This window comes from Pungitius pungitius, chromosome 9 (assembly GCF_949316345.1).
Source record: "Pungitius pungitius chromosome 9, fPunPun2.1, whole genome shotgun sequence".
Classification (NCBI taxonomy): Eukaryota; Metazoa; Chordata; class Actinopteri; order Perciformes; family Gasterosteidae; genus Pungitius; species Pungitius pungitius.
In genome coordinates this window covers 8,089,570-8,107,449 of record NC_084908.1, presented here as the reverse complement: position 1 = coordinate 8,107,449, position 17,880 = coordinate 8,089,570, and the positions used below count along the sequence as shown (strand labels likewise).

Below are 17,880 nucleotides of genomic sequence, written 5' to 3'. Positions count from 1 at the left end.
TCTCAAACTCGAGTCCCCATCTCTGGACTAAAGGGGTTTAGAAATACATATTTTATTTTTGCACAATATTCATCTAAAAGATAGAGGAGCATTGACACTATAGGAGGGAAGGCGCTGATGGTTGGCCCGTACCCCCCAACATGACCATGGTAGTCGCTAGACTACAAACCCCCCCCCCCCCAAGACAGGTGAACCCCAATAGATAGTTTCTAAACACTCAGCACACAGCAAACCCTTGGCACTTGGTTAATCGGTACAACATGACACAGCAATCCGTTTATACCGGTGTAGCCGAGGGTTATGGTACGCCTATACTTTGGTTAATAAAAAACCACAATACGGCTCCGGTTCTGCACCACGCCGGCCGCAACTTTATTACTCGTCCCTTTTCTTCACACCCTTGAACCCTTCCTCTACTTCCTCTCCTCCTTCACAATAAAAGCACTTACACCGGAACAGGAGTGCAATAATAGCTTACATACCTCCCCACCCCCATAAAGAAACGTCTCCGTTTCTAAACCAAATTTGAACTGCTGCATAAAACAAACAAACATGTCTTTATAACCCAACATCTAACAGTAACTAATATAACACATTATTCATCACCCACTGCAGAGCCTCCTGAAAACATGCAAAACTAATCTCAATGGATACCAGAAATTGCTGATACCCCATAGTGTTTGGACTGCATGTGCAGCTACCGCAATGAACACATGCCAATAAACATTTCCACCTGTATCACATCAACATCAGCTAGCGATACGTAACAAAGTCCCTTAAATATGCTGGCGGCTTCACAGCTCTATTTGAACGAGTCACAGTCCGTTGTGGGTTACCGTTGCCCGTAACCAATGAAGTCTCCATGCCAATAGTAACCCGAGGCTCCTCCCCTCCACCGCCCTCCTGGGACGCGAGGGAGAGCTGGGAAGCTACTGGAAGCACCAACAGGCCGTGGCAAGGTATACGGTTTCAATCTGTCATAATGGACCACTTGCTGCGGTCCATGGAGATCCAGCAGACTGCCCTGGTCACTGTGAACCATCTCAGGAATGCCGTGAATCAGCACGTAATCCTCAAACAGACACTGTGCAACCGATAGGGCTGTCTGATTAGGTAGAGCATACAGGTACACAAACTTGGAGAAGTAGTCTTCTACTACCAGCACATACCTGTTGCCCTTAACTGTCCCTGGTAACTCTAGGATGTCCATTGCCACTCTTTGGAATGGCCGAGTTGCTTGGGACCTGCCCATTGGGGCCCGGTGCCTAGGCACAGGAGCTCTGCGGGTCTGACATGGCCGACACTGTTCGCACCACTGTTGAATGTCTTTGAACATAGAGGGCCAGTAACACGTTAGCCTGGCTCGTTCCCATACTCGTTCCGCAGAGAAATGAACCGACACAGGACCACCATGAAGGTGCTTTAGCACATCCGGTACAAGCGATGATGGCACGACCACCTGATACTGAGCCCCCCCTGTGAGGGAGGAATTCACTCTCCGGCAGAGAAGGCCATCCACCATAGAGAGCCGAGAAAATTCAGTCCACAACTTCCGCAGCCACCTAGAGCTCCCTCTCATCTGCCCCCGAGGCGGTCGCGAATCCCCCCAACTCAACACTATAGCAATATCAAGATCGGCTTTTTGCAGCTCTTTCAGTCCAGTTCCATCATGTGACAGGGAATGGATGAAAGACAGATCATTTGTCTCCTTCTCTGCTTCCAACGGCTGCCCCCCTATGGTGAGCTCAGAGGTCGGGAGGTCCAGCGCAGATGGCTGTGTCAACTGACTGTCGGTTTGAGGAGTCCCTGTCCCCCTGTCTGAGCCAACAGCATTCACGAGTGTGATGACCTCTGGTGAGTCGCCATTCCCCATATCGAACTCCGGATGCTGTGGCCGCCGTGAGAGGGCATCAGCATTGGTATGTTTTTTACCATCCTTGTGTTGAATGACCCAGTTGAAAGGATCCAGCTCCAATATCCACCTTGCTCTTCTCCCAGTGGGATCTTTGTCAATGGACATGCCGCGGAGGCCCAACAGAGGTTTATGATCGGTTATCACGGTGAAGGCAGCTGATCCGATGTAATGTCTGAATTGGCGTACAGCCCACACAATAGCCCACAGTTCTCTGTCGAATGTGGACCAACGCCTTTGGGTGGGGGTGAGTAGCATACACCACCACTCTCTCCAGTCCTTCTCTGTCTTGCGCTAACACGGCCCCCACTGCTTCCATGGAAGCATCTGTATAGACCTTAAAGGGAGTGTTGAAGTCTGGCATAGTGACAATCGGGGACCCTGAGAGCACCCCTATAAGATACTCAAAAGCCTCCTCACAGTCCGTGGTCCATTGGAATGGTGTGCCTTTGCACGTCAGGTGGTGCAGAGGGGCTGCACACCTGGAAAAGTCCTTCACAAAACGTCTATAGTACGAACATAAACCCACAAATGCTCTCACTTCTGTGGGATTCCGTGGGGTAGAGGATGACAATCTTCTGTCACACCGTTCAAGCGACGGTAGTCAATACAAAGTCTCCAGTCACCATTCTTCTTTTTTACGAGTACCACAGGCGAAGCTCAAGGGCTGCAGCTCTGCAATAATAGCTTACACCGGCAATAAAAGGAACCCTCAGACATGAATAGTATACCCCCACACCACAGCACACAGTCCCCGCCGTGAGAAGAGGCACACGTTGGGGGAGAGGAGGGACCGCCCCGTCACGTATCACCCCCTACCTGTCAATGTCTCCGGTGAGGAGGAATAATATCTGTTCCTACTGATTACGCCGGTGCTCGCATCCGGTTCTCTTCCTGGTGGTCTAACCCCGCAGCCCTCCGCGGCGGGTCCGGATCTCCACTGGCTATGCTCCGCCGAACTCTCCAGGCTGGTCAGCAGACTCGTAGGGTTCTGGTCCTTCCTGGACGTCTAGCCCCGCAGCCCTCCACGGCGTGTCCGGATCTCCACTGGCTCCGCTCCGCGGAACTCTCCAGGCTGGTCAGCAGACACGTAGGTTTCCGCTTATAAGGACACACTGGCCCAATCGTGGCACAGCAATCCGTCTCCACCTCCCAGCGGTCCAACCCAGAGTCAATCCGCACGGTCCTTCCGATCTTACGGCTACGCATACACACATCCACACATACTTTTACATTACACTACATTTTACAATTGTTCCGGTGCCCGTACGTGACAGAGTCACTGGGTATTCAGAGATCACTGTCAAAATACGAGAGCAAATCAGGTTCACGCGCACGCGTAAATCAAACATCCACAAGCAAAAGTCTGTGTCGCGCGAGAAATTTGCTCGCCCGCGGAATGTGAACCTCCTTGCTCGCGAGGCTGATTTCTGCTCGCTCTCGAAGGTGTTTTCTGCGCGCTCGCTGTTCTTTTTGACAATAGGGGGCCAGTCACCATGGTATCACTACATCTAATTGGTTACAAACCCCGTCTTTGGATTGGCTGGAGATTATGCCTAGTTTATGCTTCTGCTCTGCGTTTTCAGAGAAACGCAATGACACGCAGACACAAGAGCCCCTTGTGTGACAAACACAAATTATGGTTATGTTGTTATTTGAATTCTGTAAATCTACTGATGATGGGTCTATGGTATTCTATCTGTTGTGTGGCCTGATCAGCTGTGCGGGGATCGATTGGTTTAGTCTAGGGCGTTAACGCCGTTAATTAGCTGTTTGTTGTTAATTACGTCAATTTTTTGACGCATTTCACGCATGCGCAGTGTGACAAATTATTCAGGTCAGTAAAGTGCCTCTTCCTCTAGGGAATGCACTTCATCCTATACAACACATTACTGCCACCTGCAAGCATATGTCAGGCCGTCTCGCGCAGCAGAACAGAGAAGAAAAAAAGCTCCGCCCAGCAGAGCTTTGCTAAGAAAAATAAATAAAGAGCAGCGCTGAGGTAGAGGAAAGACCATCGGAGAGACCCGTAATACTGTTCTGAAACATGCGGAGGAAGAGAAGCCAATGCGATCTAAATCCTCCCAGGTATGGGAATATTTCACACTGAATTGGGGGGTGCTAGCGGATTTCTTTGCAGCGCCAGTCGTTCTAATCGGCGCGCGCCCAGTGACGGGTGGTGCAGCAATATTGTTGTTCGAGTGGAAATCGGGAGAAAGGTCGGTCTGGGAGATTTTCGGGAGGGGCTTTGAAACATTGGGAGGGTTGACATGTCTGGTCATGTCTGGTCATCGCAGCCCTGGACCATCAGGAGCACAAACTCACAGCAGAGTGGGATAAACTGCAGAGGCTCGAGACCCTTCTAGAGCCATGCAGGGAAATCAGTCTGTCAATGTTGTAAATGTATGTAACGTTAATGCATTCTAGTAAACGTATTTACTGGAGGAAACACCACAAAATCACTCTCGTGATTATTTCTCCCCATTGCAGGGGCGTAACATTTTGGAGGCACCGCTGAGATTGCTCCTTAGATGTTTGGTGTCTACGACAAGGCGACCGGACCCTGAGGCAGCTAAATCTCCCCATTAAACCCAGGCGCAGTGTGGAAAGTGTTGCTGTTCAAGGAGAGCTAGAAGCTGTGGAGTGAGTGCATGTCACCGAGGCCAGCCGAGATCATCGAGGACATCAACGAACATCCACTTGGTAGTCGACTCCTGCACAGTAAGCTTTCCTACTGACCTGTGAACATGACGGCGTTGGAAGAACTACAGGACGAGGTAGCGATAAAGTTACAAACACTGACAAAAGACGATTTGCTGGCAATATGTGATTTTCTTCACATTTCGGGTGCACAGAGAGCAACGGTTGAAAGGAAATCACGCTTGTCGGTTTTGACGCACATAATGAAATACCTCGACAGAGAAGAGGTGTCAGAACTTGAAGATGACGGTATGTCTGAACTGTTATGTCTAAAAGATAAGATCACAGATCTGACCACTGACACAAGTTCTGGAACAGCACAGGCTGAGGAAACTGTGTTAACAGCAGCAACAAAGAAGGACATAGACAAACATAGATCTGTAGAACGGCGTAACAATACACAAGTGGAGCAGCTCGATGCAAACTCTCCTGTCCCTGAGACTCTGTAGAAGCCCCAATCAACCATCAGTCCACATGGCAGTGTTCAGCCGAGTCCATCTTGGCGCAAAGATTTCAAAATCTCAGGCCAAATTGGCGAACCACGTCAGAAGGAGAAATTGACATTTTCCAGTCTTGCTCACCAGATTGAAAATGGACTTAACCGAAGTTATCCTGAAATGGAGATTGCTGCCTTTTCACCCCATCTTGCGTGCTTGCCTGTGTCGATCAATTATTCTAGACTAGAGTCAAAAGTTACGCGAGCTCACGCAGCCCGCAAGGCTGTGATTCGTCTGCTAACTACATCCTTTCCAGAGTCTCACATTTCCGGTTTCATAGCATAATTCCGCCATTATTAAAATTAAAATAAACAAACCAACGACTTCCACACACAAAGACGTCACTCTCTAGGTCGTCTTCAACAAAAAACGTTTTTACACTTAGTGTTCTGGAGATTAATTGCTTGGCAACACGCGCAAGCCTTTTAGAACCACAAATTGGAACGAGTCCGTCAACACAAGACGCAGAGACGCACACGCAGAAGCATGTTCCAGCCTTAAGGCTGTGTGTGTGGAAGTCGTTGCTTTGTTTATTTATTTATCAGCTACATTCATGTGGATGTCGATAACGACAGCCTTGGTACTTCATTTCTTTCTTTGCTGGAATCAATTGGTTTCTGTCAGACTGTAAATAAACCAACTCATTGTTTTAACCACACGCTCGACTTGGTTCTTGTATATGGTATTGTGATAGAACACTTAACAATCTTTCCACAGAACCCTCTCCTGTCGGACCATTGTCTGATAACCTTCGAATTTCTACTGCCAGAATCTCCTCCTCCTGCCAAGGGTTTCTACAGTCGATGTTTATTGGATACCGCTGTAGCCTCATTTAAAGAAGCCATTCACTCTGCTCTAAGTTCAGTGTCCTGTCTCAAGATATCAGAAGACTCCTGTGAAAACTTCAGTCCGTCACAAATAGACCATCTTGTCGATACTGCCACAGGCTCTTTGAGAATGGCACTGGACGGTATTGCTCCCCTCAAAAGAAGAATGGCAACAAGAAGGAAGTTTGCTCCTTGGTATAACTCTCAAACCCGGAACTTAAAGAAAACTGCGGAAACTTTAACGGTTATGGCGTTCCACTAAATCAGAAGGATCTAGGCTAACTTGGCAAGACAGCGTTAAAACATATAAGAAGGCTCTCCGTAACGCAAGAGCATCTTATTACTCATCATTAATCGAGAAAAATAAAAACAACTCCAGGTTTCTCTTCAGCACTGTAGCCAGACTGACAGAGAGTCACAGCGCTGTCGAGCCGTGTATTCCTGTGGACCTGAGTAGTAACGACTTTATGAACTTCTTCAATAATAAGATTCTGACTATCAAAGAGAAAATGTATGGTCTCCTGCCCCCCCGATACCTACTTGAATGGTTTCTCTTCCATCAACCTTGATCAACTGACTTCTACAATTTTGAAATCCAACTCTTCCACTTGTCTCCTGGATCCGATTCCAACTAAGCTGCTGCTAAGTTTTTCCATTAATTAGCACATCCCTACTGGATATTATGAATCTGTCTTTGTTGACAGTGCCATTATGAAATACAGTGCCATTATGAAATAAAGTGCCATTATGAAATAAAGTGCCATTATGAAATAAAAAAATGTGTACTTATGAAATAAAAGTACCATGAAATGATTAAATGTATTTAATATTTATGTATTTATTGCCTAATTTATTCATCTCACGGTGTATTTCAAATGCATATTTCATTTATTTATGTATTCATTTATTTAATTTTGAATAAAACGGCATTCCATATTGGAGCAGGCGGGGTTCGAACCTTTTACCGGTTTTGATCGTCCCTTTTACCGTAAAAACCAGAAAACCAAAACACTCGTTTCTCGTTTTTCGTTTCTAATCCAAAACGGTAAAACGGAAGTCGGCGGCCGTTTTCGCGTTTTTAGTTTAGAACCAAAAACGAGAAAACGGAAGTGAGCAGTCGTTTTCTCGTTCAAAAAACGAGACCAACTGACAACTTTTCACTCCGTTTGTCCCTTTTGTGTGTTTTTCCATAAAACGAATATACGAAGCGTAGCCGCTAAACCGGAAGTACGTAGATTTTCACAGTAAAATCCACACAACTGTCTGCAATGACAGCAGTTACCAGGTTAACATGAGGAGAAAAGTTCATTGACGGATATAAAAAAATAATCCGGGTCCGACGGGATGTGTTAGCAGAAGTAGTTGACTCGCTGCTCTTGGTTCTGATATTTATCGTCCCCAGATTCCCCCTTAACAATCTTTCCACAGAACCCTCTCCTGTCGGACCATTGTCTGATAACCTTCGAATTTCTACTGCCAGAATCTCCTCCTCCTGCCAAGGGTTTCTACAGTCGATGTTTATTGGATACCGCTGTAGCCTCATTTAAAGAAGCCATTCACTCTGCTCTAAGTTCAGTGTCCTGTCTCAAGATATCAGAAGACTCCTGTGAAAACTTCAGTCCGTCACAAATAGACCATCTTGTCGATACTGCCACAGGCTCTTTGAGAATGGCACTGGACGGTATTGCTCCCCTCAAAAGAAGAATGGCAACAAGAAGGAAGTTTGCTCCTTGGTATAACTCTCAAACCCGGAACTTAAAGAAAACTGCGGAAACTTTAACGGTTATGGCGTTCCACTAAATCAGAAGGATCTAGGCTAACTTGGCAAGACAGCGTTAAAACATATAAGAAGGCTCTCCGTAACGCAAGAGCATCTTATTACTCATCATTAATCGAGAAAAATAAAAACAACTCCAGGTTTCTCTTCAGCACTGTAGCCAGACTGACAGAGAGTCACAGCGCTGTCGAGCCGTGTATTCCTGTGGACCTGAGTAGTAACGACTTTATGAACTTCTTCAATAATAAGATTCTGACTATCAAAGAGAAAATGTATGGTCTCCTGCCCCCCCGATACCTACTTGAATGGTTTCTCTTCCATCAACCTTGATCAACTGACTTCTACAATTTTGAAATCCAACTCTTCCACTTGTCTCCTGGATCCGATTCCAACTAAGCTGCTGCTAAGTTTTTCCATTAATTAGCACATCCCTACTGGATATTATGAATCTGTCTTTGTTGACAGTGCCATTATGAAATACAGTGCCATTATGAAATAAAGTGCCATTATGAAATAAAGTGCCATTATGAAATAAAAAAATGTGTACTTATGAAATAAAAGTACCATGAAATGATTAAATGTATTTAATATTTATGTATTTATTGCCTAATTTATTCATCTCACGGTGTATTTCAAATGCATATTTCATTTATTTATGTATTCATTTATTTAATTTTGAATAAAACGGCATTCCATATTGGAGCAGGCGGGGTTCGAACCTTTTACCGGTTTTGATCGTCCCTTTTACCGTAAAAACCAGAAAACCAAAACACTCGTTTCTCGTTTTTCGTTTCTAATCCAAAACGGTAAAACGGAAGTCGGCGGCCGTTTTCGCGTTTTTAGTTTAGAACCAAAAACGAGAAAACGGAAGTGAGCAGTCGTTTTCTCGTTCAAAAAACGAGACCAACTGACAACTTTTCACTCCGTTTGTCCCTTTTGTGTGTTTTTCCATAAAACGAATATACGAAGCGTAGCCGCTAAACCGGAAGTACGTAGATTTTCACAGTAAAATCCACACAACTGTCTGCAATGACAGCAGTTACCAGGTTAACATGAGGAGAAAAGTTCATTGACGGATATAAAAAAATAATCCGGGTCCGACGGGATGTGTTAGCAGAAGTAGTTGACTCGCTGCTCTTGGTTCTGATATTTATCGTCCCCAGATTGTGTTGCTTCAGTGAGACGTGTGAACGTGTTCGCATCTCCAACAGTATGTGGCAGAATACGTGTATTTAAACCATAGATTTATCTAGGTCACATATGTCGAACTCCGCCGCAGGTGTCTGGCTACACGTCCAGTGCGGTCCGCCACCGGAGTGAGTGCGTACGGCCGTACAGTTCGCCCCCCCGTCGTCGGTGGCCCGCGTTCGGTCGAACTGGGCAGTATCTGGCCCGAACCTAAAATGAGTTTGACACCCCTGATCTAGGTTATTACAGGTGTATTTGATGCTGTTTATTTCATGTGATTTTTAGGGTTATTTTACAACCATTGTTGATTTTCATCTTGTTCATCATGTTATATTTATATCATGAAAGAGGGAAAATGTGTTGTTTATTAAGCAATAAATAATGACAGATATGGTCAGAGTTAGACTAGAGAGGTCTGGTTCATATATTCTGGTTTGTTTATTACACTTCCATCCATAATTGAAGGCCCAAGAGGTGAAAGGGCCCAGATGATAAGAAATAATGTTGGTCAAATGTGTGCTCTAAGGCAGTGTTTCTCAACTGGTGGGTCGCGACCCCCCCCCCTCCCCCCCCGGCGACACCGCTAGCACCCCCCCCCCACCCTTGACAGATTGAATTGGGTCGCGGCTTGTCATTAAGGGGAAAAGGTGGGTCCCGGAGCCATACAAGTTGAGAACCACTGATCGAAGGAACATGACTTGTGTGGCATTCAGACTCTAGAATATTTTACATTTTCCTCTCTCTAGACAAGAACAATAAAGAGATTAATTCACTTGTACCATGTCACTTAATGTGACCTGTGCAGCTGTGGACAGCACTGTCAGGCTAGAATTGGGTGGGGAACCATTGCAGCGGACTACCTGCTCTTAAGCATGTTTGACACACCACCATGACACTGTTATAAAAAATCTATTTCCTGCCAAATTACACTAGTCTGCTGAAGCCTATTTGGGAAGAGGGTTTTACATTTTAAAACTCTTAAACTGGGATCGTGAACTGAGAAAATAAACATGTCCCTCAAAATGTAGATAAGTTTGCAGTGTAGTGACACTGGAATGTCATTTTTAAGAAGAAATGAATGTTTGGACAGGTTGTCTCCAGTGGCAGAGAGAGAACTTTTGAAATGAGTATCCTCTTTAGTTGTACATTTGAATAAGCTCCTCTATCATCACCAAAGTCAAAGGTCACATTAATCTTGAGGACACTGTGATGTTCTTGATAAAGCAGCAACCAAGAGTCCCATGGTAACTCCGGAGGTGGACAGAATCTGTGCACGGGACAACAAGTTACCATGTATCTGGCAAGAGAAAAGCTGCTATTGAGAAATCCTGTTAGGTGTTTTCCACAAGCCACATTAGAGACACAGCAAACATGTGGACGAATGTACGCTGGTCAGATGAGACCAAAACTGAACTTTTTGGCCTCAATGCCAAACGCTGTGTGTGGTGGACACTGACACTGACCACATGTCATCAGGGAAACATGGTGGTCATGGCATTGTTACACATTCTATATTTTCCCTTCTAACAAGTAGAAGAAAGACATAAATATAACAAGTGCTGACAATATCTTCTTGTAACACCAATCAGGAAATTGAATCAATACATTGTGACAATTTATTGAGAGCACTGTCCAGCACTACACTAACATCTGGGTAAAGCACATCCCATCTCTGCAGCTTCCTTGTCCTGAGCGCTTTGTTGGTGCAAAAGTGTGACTCTTGTTAGTGAGTCCACATGCATTCAGCCTCGCTGTAACTGGGGATACTCTTCCTTGAAATAGGAATTAAATGTTTTTCTCTTGAAAATAAAATGTCTCTGTGCAATTGAGAACCTTCCCTAAAATCTGGCTTTGAGGTGGAACTAACATGGGCGCAATCAGTGATAACTTAAGGCTTAGTTTTTTCAAAAGAGTAACAAATCTGACGGCAATAAAACTGAAGTAATATTCTTTGGAACACAGTCCAACATTAGATCTTCTCATCCTTTCACCTCTTCGGCTTAAAATATTCAATTCAGGATTGAAGTGACAAATAAGTTTGTAGGTCAATTATTCAAAATGTTTAATATAAAGAAACCAAAAGTCTCTTCATTAGAGGTATGTTTTGTTTTTAAATAAAGTAAATAAAACAAGATGTGTACAACAATGGTGGCAAATCAACCCAGAAATCACAATGAATTGTACATTTGAGTAAGCTCCTCTATCATCACCTAAGCTCCTCTATGAGCTTACTCAAGTGTACAACTAAAGAGGATACTCATTTCAAAAGGTGTCTCTCTGCCTCTAGAGACAACCTGTCCAAACATTTTTTTCTTCTACTAAATTACATTCCAGTGTCACTAAACTGCAAACTTATCTATCGAGGCATATGTTTATTCTCTCAGTTCACGGTCACAGTTTAACAGTTTTAAAACGTAAAACCCTCCTCCCAAACAAGCTTCAGCAGACTACTGTTATAGATGATTTAGACTGGATATAGATTTTCTGTAACAGTGTTGTGGTGGTGTGTCCAACATGCTTAAGAGCAGGTAGTCTGCTGCAATGGTTCCCAACCCAATTCTATCCTGACGGTGTGCATCTGTCCACAGCCCCAGAGGTCACTCTGAGGGTCACATGAAAGGTAACATCTAACGAGTAATCTAGCGAGAACAAATGTAAAACATTGTAGATGTAAAGTATTCTAGAGTCAAAATGTCTGAATACCATACAAGTCATTTTGACCACAGCAATTGACCAACATTATTTATCATCTGGGACCTTTGACCTCTTGGGCCTAACCGTTCAAATGGAAGTTTGATAAACAAACCAGAATTAATGAACCAGACCTCTCTAGTTTAACCCTGACCATAACTGTCATTATTTATTGCTTAATAAACAACACATTTTCCCTCTTTCATGATATAAATATAACATGATGAACAATATGAAAATGAATCAACAAAGGGTGCAAATGAACCCTAACAATCACATGAAATAAACAGCATCAAATACATCTGTAATAACCCAGATCGGGGGTGTTTGCCCACTTCGCGCGTACGCGGGGCACGGACGATCGGCGCGAACAACGGCTGGCGGGGGCGGCGCTGGCGGTCCGAACGAACGGTCCGACCGACGATTCGCTGACGGCAGGCCGTACGCACTCCGGTGGAGGACCGCACTGGACGGGCAGCCGGACACCGGCGGCGGGCCGCGAGTTCGACATATGAGACCAAGATAAATAATATGGACAGTTCAATATAATTAAATCTATGGTTTAAATACACGTATTCTGCCACATACTGTTGGAGATGTGAACCCGTTTACTCTGCGTCTCATTGAACTAACCGATCTCTCTGCGGTCACTGAAGCGACACAATGCTTGGAACATAAATATCAGAGCCAAGAGCAACGAGTGTAGTCAACTACTGTTGCACAGATCCCGTCGGACCAGGATTATATATTTATCTCCATTAATGAACTTTTCTCCTCATGTTACCATAGTAACCGCTGGCATCGCAGACGGATTTCTAGCATACACACGTTCCATTGCGTTGATTATTACTGTGAAAATCTACGTGCTTCCGGTTTAGCGGCTACGCTTCGTATATTCGTTTTATGGAAAAACACACAAAAGGGACAAACGGAGTGAAAAGTTGTCAGTTGGTCTCGTTTTTTGGTTCTAAACGAAAAACGAGAAAACGGCCGCCGACTTCCGTTTTACCGTTTTGGATTAGAAACGAAAAACGAGAAACGAGTGTTTTGTTTTCTGGTTTTTACGGTAAAAGGGACGATCAAAAGGTACACGGACCAAAGTTGTCAGTTGGTCTCGTTTTTTGGTTCTAAACGAAGAACGAGAAAACGACTGCTCACTTCCGTTTTCTCGTTTTTGGTTCTAAACGAAAAACGAGAAAACGGCCGCCGACTTCCGTTTTACCGTTTTGGATTAGAAACGAAAAACGAGAAACGAGTGTTTTGGTTTTCTGTTTTTTACGGTAAAAGGGACGATCAAAAGGTACACGGACCCAACTTCTTCCGCTTACTCATCGCTCGCAGTTGAATCAAGTTTGCTTTAAATCATGAACAAAAATACCGGAAATATGGAAAGAGTAAAAGAGATGCATACACTACATTCGAGTTAAAATCATTGCATGAATCTACATAGTAGAAATATTTTTTTTAAAGAGAAAGATCTCCATTATATATATACATTGTTGGGGATACAGTTTTTATTATACAGAAGATAAAGAACAAATCTATACCCGTGAAAATTGTTTTATTCTGAAACTCAGGTTCAGGATGTACTTGGTTAAGATGTGAAACTTGACATTTCCTGTGTACACTATCTAGCAACCGCGTACATCCTGTGCGAAACGTCTATTTTTTTATTACTGTTATTCGTATTAATCCTTTAGTCGTAGCGGCGGTTTAAACATGAATACGGTTCTGTCTCGAGCGAACTCCTTGTTCGCCTTCTCCCTGAGCGTCATGGCGGCCTTAACGTTTGGATGTTTCGTCACGACAGCCTTCAAAGACAGAAGAGTTCCCGTGGACATCCACGTCTCTAGAGTCATGCTGTAAGATAATCGTGTGTCCTGTTTCCACGAAGGTTACGTTATCTGTGTAGTATCACCGATGCTGAAACGGCCTTAACGTTATAGTGCACACCGCCAATGAGCAGTGCGGACGTTAGGTGCAATCAGACGTCACTAGCTAGCATTAGCAGACACAACTAGCACGCGCGCTGCTGCTGTTTGGTCTGATATCCAGCGTCACGTCACCTGCTCGGGTACAAGTACACGTATACGTAGGGATATACATAGGAGGATACATACGAGTATAAATACAAGTGTACATAGGAGTTTCATGAGAATAGGAGGAGAAGCAGAAGGAGTATACATGCTATGACGGTTCTGTGACTACTAGTTTCTGCAGGTTGTATTGGTCGGAAACTTTGACTTTTGACATTGTTCATTTTACACAAATGTATTGAATGGCATCTTGTGTTAAGCCTTTACATTGCACACTATGCTTTTATGGAATGGAAACATTATTGAACATTCATTTTAAAACAGATTTGAAACTTTTATGTATTTGTATTTGATCTTAATTTAAAAGAGCTTGTGGTTAATTTAATGAGTTTCTTCCGTTTTCCTCCCTGTTGAAAGGGATGTCACATGTCTACAGACCGTGAAACAAGGAGACAAATTTGACATTTGGGGTTATATTAGATAAAAATAGTTGAATTAATTATCATGTTACCAAAAAGGTATCATGGTGAGTGTCAAAATAACAAAAATGCAACTGCAGAACTGCATGTTTTGAAATAAGAATGAACACCTGTAGATGGCTATTATTTATTTAGCAAACTATTTCATTACAGTATGATTCATCGATACTACTTAGATTGAATGTCATAGACAGCAGTTACTTTCTTTCCTTCTAGCATTTCCCAAATATTTTACCCTCAGTTCCGTGTGTTATTATGAGGCTTCCAAACAATCTTCTTTCTAAATGCACTCACCCACAGCTCTTGCTCTGTCAACCTCCACTTGAGGTAAAAGTTTGTTTTTCTTCCATAATCTAATTTTCTTCTCTCTCTCTCTCTCTCTCTCTCTCTCTGGTCAACAGGAAGAACGTGGATGACTTCACAGGACCCAGAGAGCGTAGTGACCTGGGTTTCATCACCTTTGACCTGTCAGCTGATATCCTTTTACCCTTGGCTGTTTGAGAAGGGCCAGTTGTTTCTAATATAATCGTGTAAGGTCCTGAAATACGGTAAAGAGTATTCTTTTAACCACTTTGTTCTGTAATGGGTTCACACGTTTCTAATCTGTAGGTATGATGTGGGCATGTTCCAGTGTACTCTCAAGAACTTGTCCTTAACTTGTCCTACATTTGCAGCCCATTTTTGACTGGAACGTTAAACAGCTGTTTCTCTATCTGTCTGCTGAGTACACCACAAAGAGCAATGTGAGTCAAACACAACTGTTTGTGTTGTAGAAGTGGCTCTGCATAGTTGCACCTTGAACTATATTGGTTTGATGGATACAAACTGCTGTACATTCTTAATATGAATCCACAATATTCAGTTTAAAATTCTTGAATCATAATGATTGTGTGTGTGTGTGTGTGTGTGTGTGTGTGTGTGTGTGTGTGTGTGTGTGTGTGTGTGTGTCACAGTCTCTAAACCAGGTGGTGCTGTGGGATAAGATTGTTCTTCGAGGTGAAAACACCAAACTGAACCTCAGAGATATGAAATCCAAATACTTCTTCTTCGATGATGGGAATGGACTTCGGTCAGTACCCTTTCTCACACACACACACACACACACTTTTACCTTTACAGTTCTTAAGAATTAGATTATGATATTTCACAATTCCAGGTAGAAATGTCAACTTAGAGATGCAGATTGAACTTCAAGGATGACCCAAATCATATTGGTTATATATTTTGTCAACATTAATAAAATGCCCAATTTTGAGCTGTTTTTTCTATTTTTGCTATTTCATGGACTGCATGACCTGCATAGACTTATGTCTCTGCAACCTTTCAGATTACAGTCAGACTTATTTCACACCAAGTGTACACAAAAATACAATAAACTACTAATTAGAATATAAAAGAAGTATACATCAACAAACACCTTGGTGGAAGCTTCACCTCTCTCATGGAATATTGTGTTCCCTATCAGGGAACTCGAGCTGCGTAAAGACGCTGTGGGAACGCCCCTGCGTGACCGCGTCATGAAGCACGTGTGAAAATTAACCAATGGCGAGCTGGTACGTCATAGCGGGGGACACCGGACCAGGGTGCTACAAAGGGACCCGAAGGGCAGGACCAGTCATCTCTGTGCCTTCATCTAGTGCGTGTGAAGTTTTCCACTTAGATAGAAATGGCTGAGCGGTTTGTCCAGTGTGTTCCCCCTTGCACCCAATTTATTACGGGCAGAGACTCGCACGACCTGTGTGTTGTCTGCTTAGGCATGGAGCACGCCCAGCTAGCCCTTGAGGGGGCTAGCTGTGCAGACTGTGAGCATTTGCCGTGGCAATCTCGCGTCTCCCGTCAAGCTCTCTTCAATGAGGACGGCTCGTGCCGAGGCGGAGCCCCGGTTGCCTTCCTGGGGATCACAAATGGTTCTCACGGAGGAGTCCGGGACGGCTGATGCCTTTTCCCGGCCTTTCACCATGGGATCCAGGCGTTCGTTTCCGGAGGCGGAGGCACGCTCCACGGCTTCCTCCACCCCGGAGGAGACGCCGCTCTCACGTTTTCCGGCTCCGAGGAGCTGGACGTGGTGAGCATAGAGGCAGCGGAGGCTGACGCCGAGGCGACTCATTCCCCCGCTGCCGCAAAAGTATTGCTGGTGACGGATAAACTCCGCGCCGAGAGGTGGCAGGCAGAGGCGCTCAATTCTTTTGTTCCCCGACAACGCCGCGTCCGGTGGACGAGCTCTCACCACCTGGTGCAGCAGGAGAGCGTCGCGCTGCACGCACCCCCCCGCCGAAGCCGGGCCGCAGCACGGCACGCTCAGACGAGGTTCTCTCGCGGCCGGACTGGTCTGAGGACGGCCGCCGCGGAGAGGACTTAGTCCAATAGGCCCTGACACCATAGGGGGTCAGGGCCCGGAGAGTGACCCCCGACCGGAGGTGGTAGGGAGTCGGTCCGTTGTCCCCGCCGCCGCTCCGGGGCACGACCTAGCGTCTCGTTCCCTTCTGCCCGTAATAAATCGGGTGCAAGGGGGAACACACTGGACAAACCGCTCAGCCATTTCTATCTAAGTGGAAAACTTCACACATACTAGTTGAAGGCACAGAGATGACTGGTCCCTTTGTAGCACCCTGGTCCGGCGTCCCCGCTATGACGTACCAGCTCGCCATTGGTTAATTTTCACACATGCTTCATGACGCGGTCACGCAGGGGTGTTCCCACAGCGTCTTTACGCAGCGTCTCGTTCCCTTCAGGGAACGACGGTTACATACGTAACCGAGAGACTATCAGTGTTCTCTCTATTCCAAGTTCCATCAGACACTCCGTCTTTCCTCAGTATTCAGTACACAGATGGGACCATGCAGCAGTAAAATGACCCTGAGATTTTATTAATGCTCTGCTGGATGCACACAGACCTAATTCTAGTGTCCCCCCTAAACCTTCATCCCTGACCCCTCATGGACTTACCTGAGGTCACCTGGTCAGTAGTTAAGTGTCTGAGGGCTTGAAATAGTGTAAATATGAACGGGACAGGACTTTGCTGCCACGTCACCATGACAACGTCAGAAAATAGGATTTACAATAGAGGGTCGTTCTTTAATACTTTACACTATTTCCTATGAGGTAATTAAATTTTTTTTTTTACATCTTTAATCATTGTTTTAAATGTATACATTTTGATAAGACATTATCATTAACATGATATAAGTGTTTTCGGATTGGGCCTACCAGTCATTTTACAGAAAATCCACGTTGTTGATTTGACATTGGTTCTAACATAAGCCCTATCATAATAGACATGTAATAGTCACAACAGAGTCCATTGGGATAAAACGTTGGAGCAATTGAGTATTCCATGAGGTTAGGGACACAGAGAAGATTAATTAGAAAGAGAAAGGTCATGATTAAAGTTGCTGAGGCTGACATGTCTGCACCTTTAGCTTGAAAAATAATGGATCTTACATTTAACAAATTAATACCAGTCTCATTAAAGCCCACATCTCTCAAACACTACACTTAAGTGTGTAATATGTCAAAGCTGAGATAACCCTCATGACACCAGATGTTTTATCTCAGACACATTTTTAGCTCTGTAAATGTTTATAAATGTGAATAGCATTTGAACATGTGTTGTGGAACATGTGTCCCCACTAGGGCCAATAAGAACATCACTCTGTCGCTGTCCTGGAACGTTGTTCCCAACGCGGGAGTCCTGCCTCTGGTGGGTGGGAGTGGACAAGTCAGCCTCCCTTTCCCAGAGACATACGAGACCACCAGGAGCTATTAGACTTGCG

At 44.6% G+C, this 17,880-nt stretch overlaps 1 protein-coding gene across 1 annotated transcript; it reads left to right on the top strand.

Moving 5' to 3' along the window:
* The first annotated feature begins 13,184 nt into the window (after positions 1–13,184).
* On the top strand, positions 13,185–17,880 carry spcs3 (signal peptidase complex subunit 3). Its single transcript, XM_062564661.1, has 5 exons — positions 13,185–13,454; positions 14,509–14,584; positions 14,776–14,850; positions 15,061–15,176; positions 17,741–17,880. Exons 1-5 carry the CDS (start codon positions 13,312–13,314, stop codon positions 17,871–17,873), a joined length of 543 nt encoding a protein of 180 aa, XP_062420645.1. The 5' UTR covers positions 13,185–13,311; the 3' UTR covers positions 17,874–17,880.

Coding starts and splice junctions, on each gene's coding strand:
- spcs3 (XM_062564661.1), top strand. CDS start 13,312: ATGAATACGGTTCTGTCTCGAGCGAACTCCTTGTTCGCCTTCTCCCTG. Junction 13,455..14,508: donor CACGTCTCTAGAGTCATGCT/GTAAGATAATCG, acceptor TCTGGTCAACAG/GAAGAACGTGGATGACTTCA. Junction 14,851..15,060: donor AGTACACCACAAAGAGCAAT/GTGAGTCAAACA, acceptor TGTGTGTCACAG/TCTCTAAACCAGGTGGTGCT.